The sequence below is a fragment of the Saccopteryx bilineata genome, chromosome 8 (genome assembly GCF_036850765.1).
Source record: "Saccopteryx bilineata isolate mSacBil1 chromosome 8, mSacBil1_pri_phased_curated, whole genome shotgun sequence".
Classification (NCBI taxonomy): Eukaryota; Metazoa; Chordata; class Mammalia; order Chiroptera; family Emballonuridae; genus Saccopteryx; species Saccopteryx bilineata.
This window is the reverse complement of record NC_089497.1, coordinates 50,719,564-50,741,784: the sequence shown is the minus strand read 5'-3', so window position 1 is coordinate 50,741,784 and position 22,221 is coordinate 50,719,564. Positions and strand designations below refer to the sequence as shown.

The window sequence follows — 22,221 nt, the reverse complement described above, 5'->3', positions numbered from 1 at the left end:
GGTTGAAATATAGTAATACATTTCATTTGTTTCTATCTTTGATAAGTCAGAAACTAAGATAGAAAACACTTGGTATGTATATAGGCATACATACATACACATATTTTGGAATCATTATGCCATGGTGGAGTCCAAAAGGGCATACATGCCTGTAATTTTGTTGCCATTCTCCTTTTTGTTGTTGTTGTTGTTGTTCTTTGGAAGTGGCAAAGATATAGTCAGGCAAAGAGGTAACTTTAGTAGAATTCGGCTCAGCATAAAAATGTTTAACACTTTGAGTAGTACAATCATTCATGTATGTCCTCAAAGGGTTAACAAAAAACTCACTATTCAAAGAATTAACCTATAACTACTTTTACTGCTACATTGAAATATGTATTATTTCTATCTAAATGTTAATGAATCAGTGACATTTTATTGTCATATGAACAACTGTTAATTATATAATTTTATTTCTGTTATTTATTTTATTATTTATTTTTCTAAGTGAGAGGAGGGGAGACAGTGAGACAGACTCCCAAATGCGCCCAATCTGGGGCTAATGCTCCAATCTATTGAGTTATTTTTAGCTCCTGAGGCTGACACACTTGGACCAACCAAGCTATCCTCAGTGTCTGGGGCCAATGCTGAACTGAGCCACTGGCTGCCGAGGGGAAGAGGGAACTGATTGTGAATTTAACCTGAGACATCCATAAGCCAGGCCAACGCTCTACTCCCGAGCCAACCAGACAGGGCCTATTTCTGTTCTTGTCTATCTTGAATTATAAACTCCCACAGAAAACTAGGTTCTTCCACACACTTTTAAAAAAGGTATAAATAGGAGATCAAATAATTTGGGGTCAGAGGACCTTGAAGTCTGAAACATTGGGTTGGTTCAGACTAAGTCATTTATCAGTAGGGTAACCTTAGGCTAGTTATAGAATTTTTTTCTTGGCATAATTTCTCCACTCACACAAAATGAGAATGATGCCATTGTTACAGGGTTGCTGTAAGGTTAAATACACATTAAAAATACCTGGTTTGTTTTAAAGTGATATACCAATGCTGATTATAATTTTTAGCAAACAAGGCTTAATAAATTAAAAAGATAGTGATAATAATTATTATTTTTTTTGTATTTTTCTGAAGTTAGAAGCAGGGAGGCATCAAACAGACCTCCACATGCACCTGACTGGGATCCACTTGGCACGTCCACCAGGGGCCGATGCTCTGCCCACCTGGGGGCGTTGCTCCATTGCAGCCGGAGCCACTCTAGCACCTGAAACAGAGGCCATGGAACCATCCTCTGCTCCTGTGCCAACTTTGCTTGAATGCAGCCTTGGCTGCAGGAGGGGAAGGGAGAGACAGAGAGGAAAGAGAGGGGGAAGGGTGGAGAAGCAGATGGGTGTTTCTGCATGCCCTGACCAGGAATCGAACCTGGGACTTTCACATGCTGGGCCAACGCTCTACCGCTAAGCTAGCTGGCCAGGGCCTTGTTGTTTTTTATGAACTATAAAACTAAAATTATTTTCAAATCTTGGAATTTAAATGGTGAAATATGTTTCTGATGTGTCATGCAAAATATATTTCTTAAGTTCTGAATTTCTTTGTTAAAATATTGTCTGTTCATGACTCAGCAGCTTCTCACTTTCTTACTACTTGGATGCCATATAATTTCAACTGTGATTATTTTTTGTAACTCATATTTTTTCATTTTATTAATAAAAACCAGGAAAATATCATATGCTTTATAAGCAAATGTTACTAAGTTGGAACTCTCCTCAGAAAAAGGCATATCACAGAGTTGTGTTACATCAGAAGAAAAGAAACTACTGTCTGGAAATTTGTGGTTACAATTATCTTTAGGTTTCTTGGTTGCTGAATTTTTGGGGGTCTAGAACATTGGTAATTCATATTTTTTAAAGTTGCAAATACAGTCACAACCATTTTGTCATAGTTTTCTAATTTAGGAAGCTTCATAACTTGTATTTGATTATGATTTGGTCCCTTTAAAGACTGCATGGAATTGAGATTATAGGATCTTACTTTCTGCTCACTATTTTTGAGAGACCATTGTCCATATGAGGCAATGGAGTTTCCATGATCATCATAGTTGTTTCTGATCACAGAAAATATTTGTGTTAGGAAGAATTATGGAGAATTTTTACAAAACAACTCTACTGTTTTGGCTAAGTTTTTCCTGAATTCTCTATTGGCCCCTCCACATTATCTTGCAGGCCTGATAAAATAATTCAGGTATAGAGTAGAAAAATAACACTATCAAAATTCTATGGAACATCTGAAAATTGTTCACAAAACCCTTAGGAATTCCTGCTTTGTATCTCATGAAGTCAAGGTCTATAGTTTTAACCATTGTTTCAGGGAAATTTGTCTTCATTAACCATAAGGGACCTGTGTTTTATACAAATTGTGAAGTTGAGAAAATTGTGGAAGTATGAATAACTTGTTTGCTCATAAGAGAGATTTTCACTTTCACCTGGCAAGTGATGTACTTGATTCTTCTGTCTCACAGCTGGTATTTCATTTCTATAAAAGCCTGGTGCTGCCTCGGGAGTCCTGGTAGGAAGTCCTGAAGGAAAGGAATAAAAAACTATTGGCACATAATTTCTTAGCCCAAGTGCACCAAGAATTTTTACCTTAAAGGTGAATTTTATGATAACTATTTAGAAGGGTCTCTACTTCATTCCTTATCTGTGTATTTGGGTGATGTTCCAACAGAAGACTGTTGGGAAGGAAGAGGTCTTCTTTGGAGGATGTACTGGAGTTCTAGGCATATGGAATCACACTGAAGGAACACTCAGAACAGGCTCTAAGACCTAGCTGTAACCCAGATTTGAGAACAGAGCCAGTTACTTCCTGTTAGTATTTTGGACATTCACCTCTGTGATATATATATATATATATATATATATATATATATATATATATATATATATTTTTTTTTTTTTTTTTTTTTTTTTTTTTTTTTTCCTGAACCTGGAAACGGGGAGAGACAGTCAGACAGACTCCCGCATGTGCCCGACCGGGATCCACCCGGCACGCCCACCAGGGGGCCACGCTCTGCCCACCAGGGGGTGATGCTCTACCCCTCTGGGGCGTCGCTCTGCCGCGACCAGAGCCACTCTAGCGCCTGGGGCCGAGGCCGAGGAGCCATCCCCAGGGCCTGGGCCATCTTTGCTCCAATGGAGCCTCAGCTGTGGGAGGGGAAGAGAGAGACAGAGAGGAAGGAGAGGGGAAGGGGTGGGGAAGCAGATGGGCGCTTCTTCTGTGTGCCCTGGCCGGGAATCGAACCCGGGACTTCTGCACGCCAAGCCAACGCTCTACCACTGAGCCAATCAGCCAGGGCCACCTCTGTGATATTTTAATGAAGATATCTTTACTGAAGATGCCTAAATAGATATATTTTAATACAGATAAATATTCCTATTACCCTAGTGCTCACTTGGCCTTGGTAGCATATTAAGTCTACTGTATATTGTGGAAAGTCAGAATCATGAGAATAGATGGTTGTACAGGCAGCAGCAGTATTAGGACCCAATTTCAGTCTAGAAAAAGATATTCATCTAAGAAAATTATTTTTAAAGGCATAGTTTCAAGGAAGACAAAGTAAAAAAATACACACATCTGAGCAGATATAATTCTACAGTTGAAGGCTTGTTTAGTTTTCAACTCTTTGTCCAAAGAAAAAGGTGCTGTTTTATTTAGGGGATTCTAGTTTTGTGCCAAGACCTAGAGGAGCTGGGTTGAATGTTAGCTCCTCCTTGCCCCCTTGGGAGGTATGTTTATGTAGTATACAAATTGCACATGATCTTACTTGGTAAATGAAAAAAGGATTATACAGCTTTAAGAAAAAGCAACTAACAATTTGTAAAACTATTAGTATAATATTGGTTTCTGTAGATTGGTCCATTTGGCAAGAAGTATGTTTATTTTGTTCATTTTTTTTTTTGGTGGATAGCATCTTATTTATTTAACTGTAGGTACTGAAAAGTATTTGTTGAATAGCTGGTGAATAATTAAATATGAAATGATTATATTATTCTGTAAGCTGAGAGTATCAGCATTCTGATTGGCTCACTGGGACTCTTTCAGTTCCTAATTCCTACTATGTTCTCTCTCATTATCCTAAAGGATATATTTAATAGTCCAAAACTTTGCTCTATTTTACTTGTAGCTTATTGTGCTAAAAGGGAGTTTGAGATCCATGTAAAAAGTCAGAGTTATAAAATGGTTACTGGTCTCCAGGTACTATAATTCTTAACCTCTCTCAGAGGTATTTGTGTGAATGTATTAATATGTTTTTAGCAGACTTTAAAGGGTTGAGGACCTGAGATACCAAAATACACACTGAGAGGTGAAATAACTACTGAAAAATGAATATTTAAAAGTTTCACATAGCCATAGTTCTCAAGCGGTCTAGAGACCAGAATCATTAGCATTACCTGAGAATTTGCTAGTAAGGCAAAAATCTCAGGCCCTACTCTAGACTTACTGAATTAGAATCTAGCTCTAGCACTCAGCAATCTGTGTTTTAACAAACTCTTCACATGATTCTGATACAGTTTTAAGTTTCAGAATCACTGCACTAGAAAAAGAACAGGCGAGGAAAGTATTGTCTCATAAATACTATGTATGCATAAAAAGGGAAGGTATATTGAGATACAAACAAAAAGTGCTTATATTAGACCCAATGAATTATCTCTGAGTGCACAAATAAAGGAGACTTGTTAGGAAGCATGGCTGCTTTTCTTAATTTTCTAAAAGTTACAATGTATTATAAATATTATAGTTTCTCTTAATTATATATATTTATCCTGTTATTCATATATTATCTAAACATTTTAATTGTTTATATTTTCATTGTTTTCTACCTCTAGAGATAATAAGCTTCATGAATTTTGTAAACTATGGTTAAAGCCTTAAATTTGTTTTTTTTCTAGTTACATTTTAATTTCAGGAGATTGGGCTAAAAATCTGTCTTTAACCTATATCTTTTCTGACAGTCTGGGTTGGACGCAGCAATTCCTAAAACAATAGCAAGAGATTGTAGAACGTAGTTTTATGTATATATACTGGTAAGTTATTCTGTACATAGTATTGGACACATTCTCCTTTGTGGGCTTTAAAAGACCCCTTAATATGCTAAGTGAAATAAGCCAGTCAGAAAGACAAATAGCATATGATGTCACTTATATGTGCAATCTAATGAACAATTTAAACTGACATAATAGCAACAGAGACATAGATACATAAAACAGACTGACAGCTGTCAAAGGAAGGGGGTTTGGGGGGCTGGATGATAGAAGGTAAAGGTATTAAGCAAAAACATATCTATATATACATATAGACATATGTATACATACATATAAACATGCATGTATACATATACACATATTTATATATACATATATAAACATGTACATATATATATATAACATGTAGACACAGACAACAGTGTGGTGATAGCTAGAAGGAAAATAGTGTGAGGGGATGGTGGGAAAAGGAGGTGAAATGTGGAAGAAAGACACTTTGCTTGGGCAATGGGCACATGATGCAGTGTGCAGATGTTTTATTGAGTTGCACACCTGAACCTGTACCCCAATAAATTTAATTTTAAAAAGACCCCTTAATATACACACAATTGCTTATTTTTTTATGGGAAATGAAAGAATTAAGCAAATATTATTTCCAATATTCTTAATTAAGATAGATGAAAATCTATTGATACTTTCTCCAGAATAATAAACCATATATTTTAATAAATATAACATATACTGATTAAAAAGCTATTAAAATAGAAAAATCTCTTATTCCTCTGGTACTAAAGAAAAACAGGACTTGCCCAGTAAAGCACTCTCAAGACACTGAAGTGATAAATTAATTTTATCACAGTCAATCACTGCTTTCTCAAATCACAGAATACAAATGTATTCAAAATATTCCTGCTTTGAAGCAATCTAGTTGATTACATACAGAGTCCTCTGAATTTTCCTTAAAAAAAGTGACAAAAGTGTTTTCAGAACTTCTCTAAAGTAAAAGAAGATAATCCACAGGAAGAGGGCTAAAAGCAGATGCCCACTAGAATTCTACAGAAATTAACATAATTATGAAATACTCAATGACTTGTCCCTGAGATTGGGAACAAGGAAAGGTGTCTGCTAAAACCACATCTATTTAACATTATATTGGAGGTCATAGCTAATTTATTTTTTTCAGAAAGAAGAAATGAAACTATAATTTTAACAGGAGGCTTAATTGGATATATAGGTAATTCAAAGGAACTTACAAATTACTGGAATTAAATAATTAATATCAAATATCTAGATATAAGTTTAATATATAAAATTAATTATATATTTATATTCTAGCCACAAACAATAATAAGTTTTAATTTCAATATAAAAATTAAATACAAAGAAATAAATCCAATGAAAGATGTGCAAACCTCTTCAAAGAAGACTAAAAATATCCTGGCCAATAGCTCAGTAGATAGAGCACCAGACCAGTATAGAAACATCCCAGGTTTGATTCCTGGTCAGAGCACACAGGAGAAGTGACTATCTGCTTCTCCTCCCCTTCCCCGCCCTTTTTTTCTCTTCTTCTTCCTCAGCCAGTAGCTCAATTGGTTTGTGCATGGCCTGGGGCACTGAAGATAGCTTGGCAGGTCTGAGTGCATCCACCTCAGGTGTTAAAATAGCTAGGTACTTGAGCATCAGCCCCAGATGGGGTTGCTTGGTAGGTCCCAGTTGGGGCACATGTGGGAGTCTGCCTCACTATCTCCCCTCCTCTCAACTAAAAAACAAAAAAGGAAAAAGAAAAAGAAAGAAGACAAGAAGTATTTCTGAAAGTAAAGAGGGGCAAAGATATAGAGAGATATCAAAAAGAAGATTCAATATTGTTGAGGATGTTCTGTATAATTGATCTATAGATCCAATGAAATGCAATCACTATTCAAGCATACTGTTTGTGTGCAAACTTACAGATTGTTTCTAAAAGTTATATGGTAACACAAAAGACCAAGAATAGCTAAAATATTCATCTACAGCAAGTAAAACAGTTTGGACTTGGATAAATGATAGATGAACATGCCAATGAAATAGAATATAAAGTCTAGAAATACATACATACACAAATACTAAAGTATACTAATTTGTGGCAAAAATGCCACTTTAGTGCAGTGGGGGAAATGATAGTTTTCTCATGAATACTTCTTAACCTAAATAAAAGAAACCTTGACTCCTTCCTCACATTATACACAGGAATATATTACAAACGAAGCTTGAACATAAATGTGAAAGAGAAACCAATAAGGCTTCTAGAACATAATATAGAAAAATAGCTTCATGATCTTGGGATGGACAAAGATTCTTTTTTTTAAACAAAACATAAAGAAGAGGCCCTGGCCGGTTGGCTCAGAGGTAGAGCATCGGCCTGGCGTGCGGAAGTCCCGGGTTCGATTCCCGGCCAGGGCACACAGGAGAAGCGCCCATCTGCTTCTCCACCCCTCCCCCTCTCCTTCCTCTCTGTCTCTCTCTTCCCCTCCCACAGCGAGGCTCCATTGGAGCAAAAGATGGCCCGGGCACTGGGGATGGCTCGTTGGCCTCTGCCCCAGGCGCTAGAGTGGCTCTGGTGGCAACAGAGCGAGGCCTTGGATGGGCAGAGCATTGCCCCCTGGTGGGCGTGCCGGGTGGATCCCGGTCGGGCGCATGTGGGAGTCTGTCTGACTGCCTCCCTGTTTCCAGCTTCAGAAAAATACAAAAAAAAAAAAAAACCATAAAGAAGAAACAAAAAATATTGATAAATTATATATAAACATTAAAACTTCTGCTTAACAAAAGACCACTTTTAAGAGAGTAAAAGGCAAGGCACAGAATGGGAAAAGATATTTTGTACCATATATATCCAACAAAAGACTTCTTTGTATGTCTCTATCTACATATATACATTGAAGTCCCAAATATTAAAAGTAGTTGGCAACAGAATTACAATGAGTAAAATATTTAAATACCTTGTAAAAGAGAATATTAAAATAGTCAGTAAACATAAAGCAGCTCATCAAAATCATTAGACATCAGGGATATGCAATTCAATTTAATTCCACATTGGCATTGCACTACATACATCCATAATGATTGATATTGAAAAAAAAATTAAACATTGGTCAGTATGTAAAACAAATAAAACTTTTACACTCTATTAGTAGAACTAAAATGAGTTCAACCACTTTAGAAAACATGGTCTTATTTACCCAAGCTGAAAATATGCAGATGTATATAAGTATCTTATAACCCCCAAATTCCACTATCTATAATATACATGAACTTATATTTGCATTAAAAATTATTTATGATTCATCATAATGAATTTACTTATAATAGCCCCAAACTAAAAACCACCTAAATGTTCAGCAAAAATAAACTGAAATAATTTAATACCTAATGGAATATTACAAAAGCAATAAATCACTCAGCAACATAGATGAGTATCATATACAAAAGGTTGAGCAAAATAAGCAAGAAACAAAAGAAATAAAGAATGTATGATTCCATTCAGATGAGTCCAAAGCCGACAGGACTAATCCACGTTGATAATGCAGAATAGTAGATACCTTTTGGGGGATTCATGATGCAGAGGGACATGCCCTCGTCTCACTATATATCTTGATTTGGATGTTGTTTTTATGGTGTGTTCATTAGTAAAACTAGTCTAACTAAACTCTTAAGATTATTAATGCAGCTTGAGGTTTACATATTATATCTCAGTTAAAAAAAAAGTTTACCCCAAAAGAGTAAAATCAAGGTATATAAAAAATTCCAAATAAAAAAAGCGCAAGAGTTGTGGTATTAATAGTATATAAGGTAGAATTCAGGTGAAGACACACATAATATGAAATGAGCGTTAGTGATTAATGGTGAAGGGCATACATTTTGTAGATAGATTTGGAAATCTACACATAAATATTCTTAAAAATAAAAACATAACAGATAAAGGAAAAATAGAAACACATTATTTGTACAATATTTTAATTCACCTTTTGTCTGTACTGGACAGTCAAGTAATCAAATTAATAGGTAAAGACATGAACATAAGATAAATAGTAAGGTAACACTTACAGCTACTTAATGCTACACATTTAACATTAATTCCTGGGTCAAAACAATATAAAAAAATGTCTACAATATAGAAAATACTGTTAAAACAATAATCACCAAGAGTGGAAAGATGGCGATGGAGTAGGCAGACGTACCAACTTCCAACTCCCAGAACCAAAGTAGATTACAGCTTAATTTTAAGAACCCTCATCTCGAAAATACAACTTTGAACTAAACTAAGAGGACTCTTCAACCAAGGAACACCGAAGAAGCCATGTTGAGACTGGTAGGAAAAGTGGAAACGTGGAGAGGGCTGCCCAGTTCTGCAGAGCGAATGGCAGCCTGGAAAGACTCAAGTGGCAGAAAGAGAGTTTAGTGGAGAGGGGAGGGACCTGGGCCCCAACAACAAAGCCCTAGTCTGCAGCCCCAGAACCTAGAAGAGGCGTATGAACAGTATTTAGTTGCAAAACAAATCAGGATACTGTTTGTGAGAAAGAGACAGTTTTCTCAGATCCAGAATTCTTCTTAAAGGGATCGCGCAGAAAACCCTTTCACAACCACCCACTGGGGACTCTGGGGGACAGGACTGGAGTAGCAAGAAGAGAGTGTAATCTAGGAAGCACAGGGAGAAACACTTTGAGGGACAGCCACCCAAACCCCTGGGCTGAGTCAATCCTCAATTCTGAAGTGAATATTTCTCCTGGAACCAGCAATACCAGCAAAGGGAAGCAGGACACCAGCCAAACAAGATCTCGCACGCACTCAGAGCAGAGCAGTGCAGCTTAGAGGGAGGGAGCTTTCAGGACTAGTGTTAGGGTCTGACCTGCAGCACCCCCACCCACAATGCTGAGGGCTTGCTGGAGGGCCGGAGGCGGGGGGGACTTGAAAGTGCGGTTCCATAGGCAGGGGCAGAAGATGGGCCCGACAGGCCTGAGACCTGGCATGAGCTCAGTCTAGCCCGGTAAGGACGGAGGGGACACGTGAAAGCGGTCTGGCACGACTGCGGACCCACCTGCAACCCTGCCTGCAGGGGATGGGTGGGATAACGGGAATGGGTGGAAATCCACCACTGAGCAAGGGCGAGGGCAAGCAGCCTCACTGCACCTGCGGAGCCAAGGCTTGCAGCCCGACATGCAAGCCGGCTTTGACTGCAGGGATGGGGCGGAAGCCTGGGAACAGGCGAGACTCGCAGCTGAGCAAAGGTGCTCACCCTTGCCCTTGGTGGCAAGGCTTGTGGCCCATGCTCAGCATGCAACCCCACCCGTGGGGGCAGGGCAAAGGCCAAGACCCGCTGAGGCTTGCAGAGCAGGGCAAGAGAACACAGCCCGTCTCGTGGAGGAGAGGCAGAAACTGCAGCGAGAGCCACAGCAGGCAGGCACTGGCAACCCCATATTCCAACGCCCTAGGCAGCGGAATAGGGGGTGGCGGGCCTATGGACAGACCACACCTAGAGAACACAGAGGCAACACCCATTGGCCAAACCCTTCTTATACACAGATAAAATTGGCAGGCAAAGAAATGAAACCCAAATGAATCAAGAGAAATCCCCAGAGAAGGACCTGAATGAGTCAGATATAACCAAATTATCCAATTCTGAGTTTAAAATAATGATTGTTAGTTTGTTCAAAGAGCTTAGAACAACAATAGATGGTCATTACGAACACCTAAATAAAGAGATAGAAAATATAAAAATGGAAGTTAAAATAATAAAAAAGAATCAGTCAGATATGACAAATACAGTATCAGAATTGAAGACCACAATGGAAGGAATTAAAAGCAGGATGGATGAAGCTGAGGACCGAATCAGCAAGTTAGAGGACAAGATAAATGAAGAAACTGAAGTAGAAAAAAGAAAAGAGACACAAAAAGTTGGAGGAAACTCTAAGAGAGCTCTGTGACAACATGAAGAGATATAACATCTGCATCATAGGAGTTCCTGAAGAAGAGAAAGAACAAGGGATAAAAACTTTGTTCAATCAAATCATAGCTGAAAACTTCCCTAAATTGAGGCAGGAATAAGTCTCACATGTTTAAGAAGCACAGAGAACTCCATTAAAGAGAAACTCAAAGAAATCTACACCAAGACACATCATAATTAAAATACCAAAGCTAAGCGATAAAGAGATAATATTAAAAAGCTGCTAGAGAAAAAAAGGCTATTACCTACAAATGAGCCCCCATAAGGATGACATCCGACTTATCAACAGAAACACTTAAGACCAGAAGGGAATGGCAAGAAATATTCAAAGTAATGCAGAACAAGAACCTACAACCAAGACTACTTTATCCAACAAGGCTATTGTTTAAAATTGAAGGAGAAATAAAAAGCTTCCCAGGCAAACAAAACAAAACAAAACAAAAAACTAAAGGAATTCACTATCACCAAACCAATGCTGCAAGAAATGCTAAGGGGCCTGTTGTAAACAGATCAAAGGGGGGAAAGAATATAGCAAAAGAGAAATACAGCTTTAAAGAATAAAATGGCAATAAACAACTACATATCAATATTAACCTTAATTGTAAATGGATAAAATGATCCAATCAAAAGACATAGGGTAGCTGCATGGATAAGAAAACAGACCCTTACATATGCAGTCTACAAGAGACACACCTTAAAACAAAGGATGCACATAGACTGAAGATAAAAGGTTGGAAAAAAATACTTCATGCAAATGGAAATGAAATAAAAGCTGGGGTTGCAATACTTATAGCAGACAAATGAACTTTAAAACAAAGGCTATAGTAAGAAATAAAGAACATTACATAATAATGAAGGGAGCAATCCAACAGGAAGTATAACCATTATAAATATCTACATAGCTAATATAGGAGGACCTAAATAAATAAAGCAGACTTTGATGGATATAAAGGGTAATATCAACAGCAATACTATAATAGTAGGGGATTTCAATACCCCACTAACATCACTAGATAGATCCTCAAGACAGAAAATTCCCTGGCCGGCTGGCTCAGTGGTAGAGCGTGGGCCTGGTGTACAGGAGTCCTGGGTTCGAGTCCCAGCCAGGGCACACAGGAGAAGGCCCATCTGCTTCTTCACCCCTTCCCCTCTCCTTCCTCTCTGTCTCTCTCTTCCCCTCCCGCAGCCAAGGCTCCATTGGAGGAAAGATGGCCCGGGCACTGAGGATGGCTCTGTGGCCTCTGCCTCAGGTGCTAGAATGGCTCTGGATGCAACAGAGTGACGCCCAGAGGGGCAGAGCATCGCCCCCTGGTGGGCGTGCCAGGTGGATCCCGGTTGGGCGCATGCAGGAGTCTGTCTGACTGCCTTCCCATTTCCAGCTTCGGAAAAATGCAAAAAAAAGAAAAGAAAATTAACAAAGAAATTGCAGACTTAAAGGACACACCAGATCAATTGGATTTAGTAGATATCGTCAGAACCTTTCACCCTAAAGCAGCAGAATATACATTCTTTTCAAGTGCTCATGGTACATTCTCTAGGATAGACCACATGTTAGGGCACAAAAGCAGTCTCAACAACCTTAAGAATATTGAAATCATATCAAGCATTTTCTATGATCACAATGGCATGAAACTAGAAATCAACCACAACAGAAAAATTGAAATACTCAAGCACTTGGAAACGAAATAGCACGTTATTAAATACAAATGGGTTAACAATGAGATCAAAGAAGAAAAAAAAAATTCCTAGAAATGAAGGAGCATACATCAAGTCAAAATTTATTGGACACAGCAAAAGCAGTACTGAGAGGGAAGTTCATAGCATTACATGCATACCTTAAGAAGCTAGAAAAATCTCAAATAAACAACTTGACCCTGCATCTAAAAGAACTAGAAAAAGAACAGCAAGTAAAGCCCAGAGGTAGTAGAAGGAAGAAAATAATAAAGATCAGAGCGGAAATAAATGACAAAGAGGCTAAAGAAACAATACAGACGATCAATGAAACCAGGAGCTGGTTCTTTAAAAAGGTAAACAAGATCGATGAACTTTTAACTAGATTTTCCAAGAAAAAAGAGAGAGGACTCAAATAAAATTAGAAATGAGAGTGGAGAAATAACTACTGACACAACAGAAATACAAAATATTGTAAGAAAATAATATGAAGAACTCTATGCCAAAAAACTAGACAACCTAGATTAAATGGACAAATTCCTTGAAACATACAATCTTCTAAAAATCAATCTGGAAGAATCAGAAAACCTAAACAGACCGATTACAACAAATGAGATTGAAAGAGTTATCAAAAAACTCCCAACAAAGAAAAGTCCTAGGCCAGATGGCTTCACAACAGAATTCTACCAACTATTCAAAGAAGAACTAACTCCTATCCTTCTCAAGCTATTTCAAAAAATTCAAGAGGAAGGAAGACTTCCAAGCTCCTTTTATGAGGTGAGCATAATTCTGATTCCAAAACCAGGTGAAGACAACGCAAAGGAAGAAAATTATAGGCCAATATTCCTGATGAATATAAATGCTAAAATCCTCAACAAAATATTAGCAAACCGGATCCAGCAATATATGAAAAAAATCATACATCATGATCAAGTGGGATTTATTCTGGGGAGGCAAGGCTGGTACAATACTCATAAATCAATCAATATGATTCATCACATAAACAAAAGGAAGGAGAAAAACCACATGATAATTTCAATAGATGCAGAAAAAGCATTTGATAAAATCCAGCACTTATTCATGATCAAAACTCTCAGCAAAGTGGGCATACAGGGAACATAACTCAACATGATAAAGGTCATCTATGACAAACCCACAGCCAACATCATACTCAATGGGAAAAAATTAAAAGCAATCCCCTTAAGATCAGGAACAAGGCAGGGTTGCCTCCTTTCACCACTCTTATTCAACATAGTTCTGGAAGTCCTAGCCACAGCAATTAGACACGAAAAAGAAATAAAAGGCATCCAAATTGGAAAAGAAGTAAAACTATCATTATTTGCAGATGATATGATGTTGTATATAGAAAACCCTAAAGCCTCAGTAAAATAACTACTGGACCTGATAAATGAATTCAGCAAGGTGGCAGGATATAACATTAATATTCAGAAATCAGAGATATTTTCATACACCAACTATGAACTGTCAGAAAGAGAAATTAAGGAAACAATCCCCTTCACTATTGCAACCAAAAAAATAAAGTACTCAGGAGTAAATTTAACAAAGAAGATTAGAGACTTGTACTCGGAAAATTATAAAACATTGATAAAAGAAATCAAGGAAGATACAAACAAGTGGAAGCATATACCAAGCTCATGGTTAGGAAGAATAAACATCATTAAAATGTCTATATTACCCAAAGCAATTTATAAATTCAATGCAATTCCTATTAAAATACCAATGACATATTTTAAAGATATAGAACGCATACTCCAAAAATTTATATGGAACCAAAAAGAACAGGAATATCCTCAGCAATCTTGAAAAGGAAGAATAAAGTGGGAGGTATCACACTTCCTGATATCAAGTTATACTACAAGGCCATTGTACTCAAAACAGCCTGGTATTGGCATAAGAACAGGCATATAGATCAATGGGACAGAACAGAGAACCCAGAAATAAACCCACACCTTCTTGGACAACTGATATTTGACAAAGGAGGTAAGAGCATACATTGGAGTAAAGACAGCCTCTTTAACAAATGGTGTTGGGAAAATTGGACATCTACCTGCAAAAAAATAAAACTAGTCCACCAATTTACACCATTCACAAAAATAAACTCAAAATGAATAAAAGACTTAAATTTAAGCCGTGGAACCATAAACATCATAGGCAGTAAGCTCTCCAACATCTCTTGCAGTAATATATTTGCCAATTTATCTCCACGGACAAGTGAAATAAAAGACAGGATAAACAAATGGGACTACATCAAACTAAAAAGCTTTTGCACAGCTAAAGACAAAAACAGAATAAAAAGACAAACTACACAATGGGAAAACATATTTGACGATACATCTGATAAAGGGTTAATAACCAACATTTATAAAGAACTTGTAAAACTCAACACCAGTAAGACAAACAATCCAATCAAAAATGGGCAAAAAGAATGAATAGACACTTCTCCAAAGAGGACATACAGATGGCCAATAGGTATATGAAAAAATGCTCAAGATCACTAATCATTAGAGAAATGCAAATTAAAACCGCAATGAGATATCACCTCACACCAGTCAGAATGGCGCTCATCAACAAAACAACACAGAATAAATGCTGGCGAGGATGTGGAGAAAAGGGAACCGTCCTGCACTGCTGGTGGGAATGCAGACTGGTGCAGCCTCTGTGGAAAACAGTATGGAGATTCCTCAAAAAATTAAAAATCGAACTGCCTTTTGACTCAGCTATCCCACTTTTAGGAATATACCCTAAGAACACCATAACACTGTTCCAAAAGGAGAAATTCACCTCCATGTTTATAGCAACATTGTTCACAATAGCGAAGATTTGGAAACAGCCCAAGTGTCTGTCAGTGGACGAGTGGATTAAAAAATTTTGGTACTTTGTGTGTGTGTGTGTGTGTGTGTGTATACACACACACACACACACACACACACACACACCATTGAATACTACTCAGCCATAAGAAATGATGAATCGGATCATTTACAACAACATGGATGGAACTTGATAACATTATACTGAGTGGAATAAGTAAATCAGAAAAAACTAAGAACTATATGATTCCATACATAGATGGGACATAAAAATGAGATTCAGAGACATGGACAAGAGTGTGGTGGTTCCGGGGGTGAAGGGAGAAGAGGGAAGGGGTTGGGGAAGGGGAGGGGCACAAAGAAAACCAGATAGAAGGTGATGGAAGACAATTTGACTTTGGGTGATGGTATGAAACATAATCAAATATCAAAATAACCTGGAGATATTTTCTCTGAACATAAGTACCCTGATTTATCAATGTCAACCCATTAAAATTAATAATAATAAAAAAGCCATAATTACCAAAAGCTATGCTATGTTTAATGTAAAGGTCAAAGGGAAATTTAGCCTTATTAACATATATCAATCTATAAAAAATAGTAAGTGTAAGTGAATTAAGCATCTACCATGAAAGTTGAAAGGGTAAAATAAAGAAAGGAAAGCTGTAGAGGAAACAAAGATATAAGTAGATATAAGTTAAAAAACAAAAAAAAACCCCTCTTTGTATATCTTTGTTTGGGTTTAAATAAATAGCAAAATAGACCAACTGTTAGACACTGTACATTGTTAGAAATTTTCTATAATAAAAATATTTTTTAAAGAGCAGGTACAAACATATAAAATAAGTAATTATAAAGGATAAATGACTTAACAGGGGAAATTCTACCAAAAGTTTAAAAAGTGATAATCCCAATAGTATTTAAATTTCTGTTGATACAAAAGTCCTTAAAAAAAAAAGTTCAATGCCTGATTACAAAAACAGCTCTTAGACAAGAGACATGACAAGCAAAGTTAAAAGTAAATTGTGAAAAATATTTGTCACAGAAGAATAATCTTAGCTTATGTAGAGGTAATACAAATTAATATAAAAAGAACAAATGACCCTTTAGAAAATGGGCAAGGTATATGAATAAATGATTTACAGAAAAAATATTTAAAGAACTTTTAAACATAAAATGAAAGTTATTTAACATCATTTACATGTGAGAGGTAAACTGAAACTACATTGATATATCTTTTTTTTTTACCTAAGAGACTCTCAAAAATAAAAACAAATTGATAACTAATATTTTCCTGTTATTGCTGAAAGAAAACTGTTGCTAACCCTAAGAAGAGCAATTTGAGAATATCTATAAAGATTAGAGAGGCATATACCCTTTGATCCAGCAACTCCAACTTTAGGAATTTATCCTATAAATATACCTGCATATATTTCAAACAAGGACTGTTCCCAGGTTAGGCACTGCAGCACTGTTTGACATAACAGAAGACTGGTGCCAAGTAAGTTTCCTTTAATTGAAATGTTTAAATAAATTATAGTACATCATGCAATTCAATATATAACTGTATATAAGCATGAGAAAATACTTTATGTAATAAAATGGAAAGATACACTATAAAGATAATTAAGCAAAGTACAGTGAAATGCATATAATATGCTACTTTTGTATAAGACAGGAAGCAAAAAAATTTGGTTTTTTGATTTGTTTACAAACACAAATTGCCTGAAAAAACAAACAACTAACTAAAAATGCCCCGCCTTTTTAAGAGGATGGAAACAGTGTTTAAGAAGAAGGGAAGGAAACCTTTTTAACTCCTTTCTTTTTGATGTTTAGCCATATAAATGTATTAACTATTCAAATTCAGATTATGGATGAGAATTTAAAGTGAGGTTATTTAAATTTGATTAAGAATACTGAATTATATTTCATACTGGATATTTCTGTCATGTGAAAATACAATCAAAGCAGGATTTTAAGGAGCTTAACTTTGTAACATGATATGCAAATTAAATCATAAGAGGGAGAGATGAAAAGCAAAGACAGCTGTTAGAATATTTTTGTCATACTCTTGGTATGGGGTAACATATACCTGAATGAGTATGATGACAATGGGATTGCAACAGAAAAGTTAAATGTATGAAATTATGCTTAAATAAAAGAAGTAAAATAAGGATAACATAGATATAATTAAAACAAAACTTTACACAGAAAGGATTATGTGTAAATTCTTAAAAATAGGAATAAAGAACTAGCAATTTTCAAGGGATGAATTAAATTGAAAATGTTACAATTCTAAATAAACATCTAAAGTCAAAATTAATTGCTTTACAAAGACATTAAATGTTTATAAATTTGTATGAAATTAAACAGTTTAAATTAAAAGAAATTTTTGTACTCTGTAAAAACAGATGTACAGTTCAATGTCAAAGCTATACCTCATATTTTGGGGGCTTGGAAATGTATATATTACTATATATTTATTATAGAAATCAGATAAATAAAAATTAGAAAAGTAAGCTAACTATTCATAGTCCCACATAAGAAAGGAAAAAAATCTCTTTATCCAACATTTCTACTGTTCACATTTTTTAAAACATATTTTAAAAAGTTATTCCATCCCTGATAGGTTGGCTTAGTGGATAGAGCATTAGCCCCTGTGTGGACGTCCTGGGTTCAATTCTTAGTCAGGGCACACATGAGAAGCAACCATCTGCTTTTCTTCCCCCCTCTCTCTTTTTTCCTATTCTCTTCTCCTCTTGCAGCCAGTGGCTTGAATGGTTTGAGCATTGGCCCCCTCCTGATGATAGTTCGGTTGATTTGAGCATCAGCTCAAGATGGGGTTGCCAGTTAGATTCCAGTTGGAGTGCATGTGGAAGTTTGTCTCACTATCTCACCTCCTCTCACTTAAAAAATATTTCTAGGAATATTTATACTGACATTTTTAATTTACTTTAATAGACTTATGCTCTATCTTGATGTTTTACTTCCACCATGTTCTCATTAAAAATTATTTTTGTCAATGAATATATATGCTTCTGAACTACATAGTCCAGAGACTTGAGATCATATGCTACTGTACTTATGGTATATAATTTCCACTAATTTGGTTCTAGCTAGGAGAATTTCTGTATAAAATTTCTGTTGAGATGTGGGGAGGAGCACACGGAGGCCTGAGATCTCTGATGCTAGAGCTGTAACCGAAAGCTGAAGCCATAAAGCCAAACTGCAAAGCGCTCACAACATGCCCCACCTTCCAACACGATGGTGCCCTCGCCAACATCATTGCAACAGCAATATCTCAGTGGCGAACGACCCAGGAATTTCACATAGCTAAAATTTGTAATACAGTGACACTGTATTTGTAATACAGTTTACTGAAAAAAAAAAACCTTCTCAAAACCAAAATTTATTTTTCCTTTTTGTTCTCCTCATTCTTTTCTTCTGTTTTTCTCTTTTGAATTTAATTTTCTTTAATTTTTATGTATTTTATTCTTATTTTTTTGTAGGTGTTTTGTTTGTTTTTTAATATTTTTCTTAAGTGAGAAGCAGGGAGGCAGTGAGACAGACTCCTGCATGCTCCCCACCCAATATCTACCTGGCAAGCCTGCTACAGGGTGATGCTCTGGCCATCTGGGGCCATTGCTCCATTGCTCAGAAACCAAGTTATTTTAGCACCTGAGGTAAGGCTATGGAGCCATCTTCAGCACCCCGGAGGCCAATGTGCTCCAACTGAGATATGAATGCAGGAGGAGAAGAGAGAGATAGTGAAGGGAGAAGGGGAAGGGTGGAGAAGCAGATGGTCTCTTTTCCAAATGCCCTGACTGGGAATTGAACCCAGGACATACACAAGCCAGGCCAATGCTCTACTATTGAGCCAAATGGCCAGGGCCTTTTGTTCATTTTTTCTTATTTATTTATTTATTTATTTATTTATTTTGGTTTTAGATCTTTGTTTTCTATAGTTTTTCCTCTTTTTCTTGTCATAATTTGTTAAATTTTTATACTTTTTATTGTATTTGTAAATTTAATTTTTCATTTGATAGATTTTTTTTTGGTTAGGGTTCTTAACAATATCACTCTCAAATGCTATCAAGGAAGAAGTCAAATACCATAGCTATACAAGAGAGACATAACTCAGAAAAAAAAAATCTCCAGAAAAAATAATCTCAATTACATGGAAACCTTGGAGTTAAATGATAGAGAATTCAAAACTGAGGTTCTGAAAATACACAATGAGATGCGAGAAAACACCAACAGGCAACTTAATAAGCTCAGCAAGGAGATTGAAACTAAGAACAGAGATGGAGAACTCAATCCATGAATTAAAGACTGAGGTAGCAAGTTTAGCTAATAGAAGAACCCAGACAGAAAAAAAAATCAGTGACACTGAAGACAGGAAACTAGAGATGCTACAGAAAAAAGAAGAGAGAGACTCATGAATTAAAAAAAACTGAGAGAGCTCTACAAGAATTGTCTGACTCCATCAGAAAGAACAATATAAAAATAATGGGTATATCAGAAGAAGAGGAGAGAAAGAAGGAAATGGAGAGCCTATTCAAATAGTGGATGAGAATTTCTCAAGCGCATTACAAATGTTACAGCCTTGAATCAAAGAAGCAAACAAAACACTGAGTTACCTCAACCCAAACAGAACTTCTCCAAACACATAATAATAAAATTGTCAAAAATCAATGACAAGGAAAGAATCCTCAGGGCAGCTAGGGAAAAGAAGTACACAACATATAAAGGAAGGTCCATAAGGTTATCATCAAACTTCTCAGCAGAAACTCTATAAACCAGAAGAGAGAGAACCCAAACATTCAAAGTACTGAAAGAGAGGAATTACCAGCCAAGAATACTATATCCATCAAAATTATCCTTCAAATATGAAGGAGAAATTGAAAATTTTACAGACATACAAAATTTGAGTGAATTTATCGCCAGAAAACCCCCACTTCAATAAATACTCAAAGGGGTTCATTGAACAGCCACAAAGAACAAAACAAATCAAAACTATAGGTAAAAGCTCTAACAAGGTCACAATTAAAAACAAGGATAATCTGTCACAATAGCATAAAAGGGAAGAAGATAAAGATCTACAGTAGGAAAGGAGAATGGAATGCAGAAGTACTCATAAGACAAAGGATTCTTGTACATATGAACATTTTTCTCTTAATAACCTAATGGTAACCACTTGTGAAAAAGTGACTACTGAAATGCACAGCTTAAAGAAAAAAAAGAAACCTGGGAAAGAAGTATGGAATACCCTCAAACAAAAACAACTGACAGAAACATAAAAAAGAAAAACCAAACAAGACACAGAGCTCCCAGAAAACAAAACATAAAGTGGCTATAGGAAATCCTCAAATATCAATAATTACACTGAATGTACATGGTCTGAACTCACCAATAAAGAGGCACATAATAGAAGATTGGATCAAAAAGCAAAACCCAATTGTAAACTGCCTTCAATAAACACATGTAAGCTGCAAGGACAAAAGTAGATTCAAAATGAAAGATTGGAAAACAATTCTCCATGCTAATGATATCCAAAGAAAAGCAGATGTAGCCATACTCATATCTGAGAATGCTGACTTCAAGAGAAAAAAGGTAATCAAAGACAAAGATAAAGATTTCTTAATGATAAAGGTGACATTGTATCAAGAAGACATAATTCTTCTTAATATAAAGGCACGGGACCAGGGAGCATCAATATCTATAAGACATTGACTAACTGATCTAACTATAGAAGCAGACAAAAATGCAATCATACTTGGAGAACTCAACACACCACTGACAGCTTTAGATAGATCATCCAAACAGATAAGCAATCAATAAATATTAGCCTTCATGAAAAAGAAGAAAATCTTACCCTATGTAATGACATAGATAGACTTGGAGATTATTATGCTAAGTGAAATAAGCCAGGCAGAGAAAGACAAATATCATATAATCTCACTTATATGTGGAATCTAATGAACAAAGTGAACTGAGGAATGGAATAGAGGCAGAGGTGGGGGTCACAGAAAGCAGCGGGACAGCTGTCAGAGGGAAGGGGGATAATGGGATAGGATCAGAGAAGGTGAAGGGATTAGTGAAATTATATATACATAACACACAGATACAGATAATGGTACAGCAAATCCCAAAGGGAAGGGAGGGCAATGGGGGACAAGGGAGTGAGGGTGAGGGAGTTATATTGAGTGGGATACTTGAATTCATGTTAACACAATAAATTAAAATTAATAAAATATTTTAAAAAAAGAAAAGAAATACCAGCCTTAAATGAAACACTAGACTAAATGGACATAATAGATATTTACAGGATATTTTATCCCAAAACATCAGGTTATACATTCTTCTCCAGTGTACATGGAACATTCTCAAGGACAAACCATATTCTGGGCCACAAAACTAACATCAATAAATTCAGGAAGATTTAAATTATACCAAGCATATTTTCTGACCATAAGGCCTCAAAATTAAAATTTAACTGCAAAAAAAAGTAGAGAAACCCACAAAAATGTGAAAATTGAACAACATACTTCTAAAAAATGACTAGGTCAAAGAAAAAATAAAAGCAGAGATCAAAAGATATATACAAAAAATGAAAATGACAACACAATATATCAAAATTTCTGGGATTCAGCAAAAACAGTCATAAGAGGAAAGCTTATAGCATTACAAGTATATATCAAAAAACAAG

The 22,221-nt window shown here is 36.1% G+C and overlaps 1 protein-coding gene across 4 annotated transcripts in view; it reads right to left on the bottom strand.

Moving 5' to 3' along the window:
- The window catches only part of STXBP5L (syntaxin binding protein 5L), a 374,922-nt gene that overhangs the window by 67,881 nt on the left and 284,820 nt on the right, over positions 1-22,221 (bottom strand). For 2 of the 4 annotated variants that reach the window (XM_066240760.1, XM_066240761.1), the window contains one exon: positions 2,477-2,569. The exons of the other annotated variants lie outside the window; for them this stretch is intronic. In XM_066240760.1, the coding sequence (XP_066096857.1) occupies positions 2,477-2,569 (93 nt within the window). The remainder of the gene's footprint in view (positions 1-2,476; positions 2,570-22,221) is intronic. 4 annotated transcript variants of the gene reach the window in all.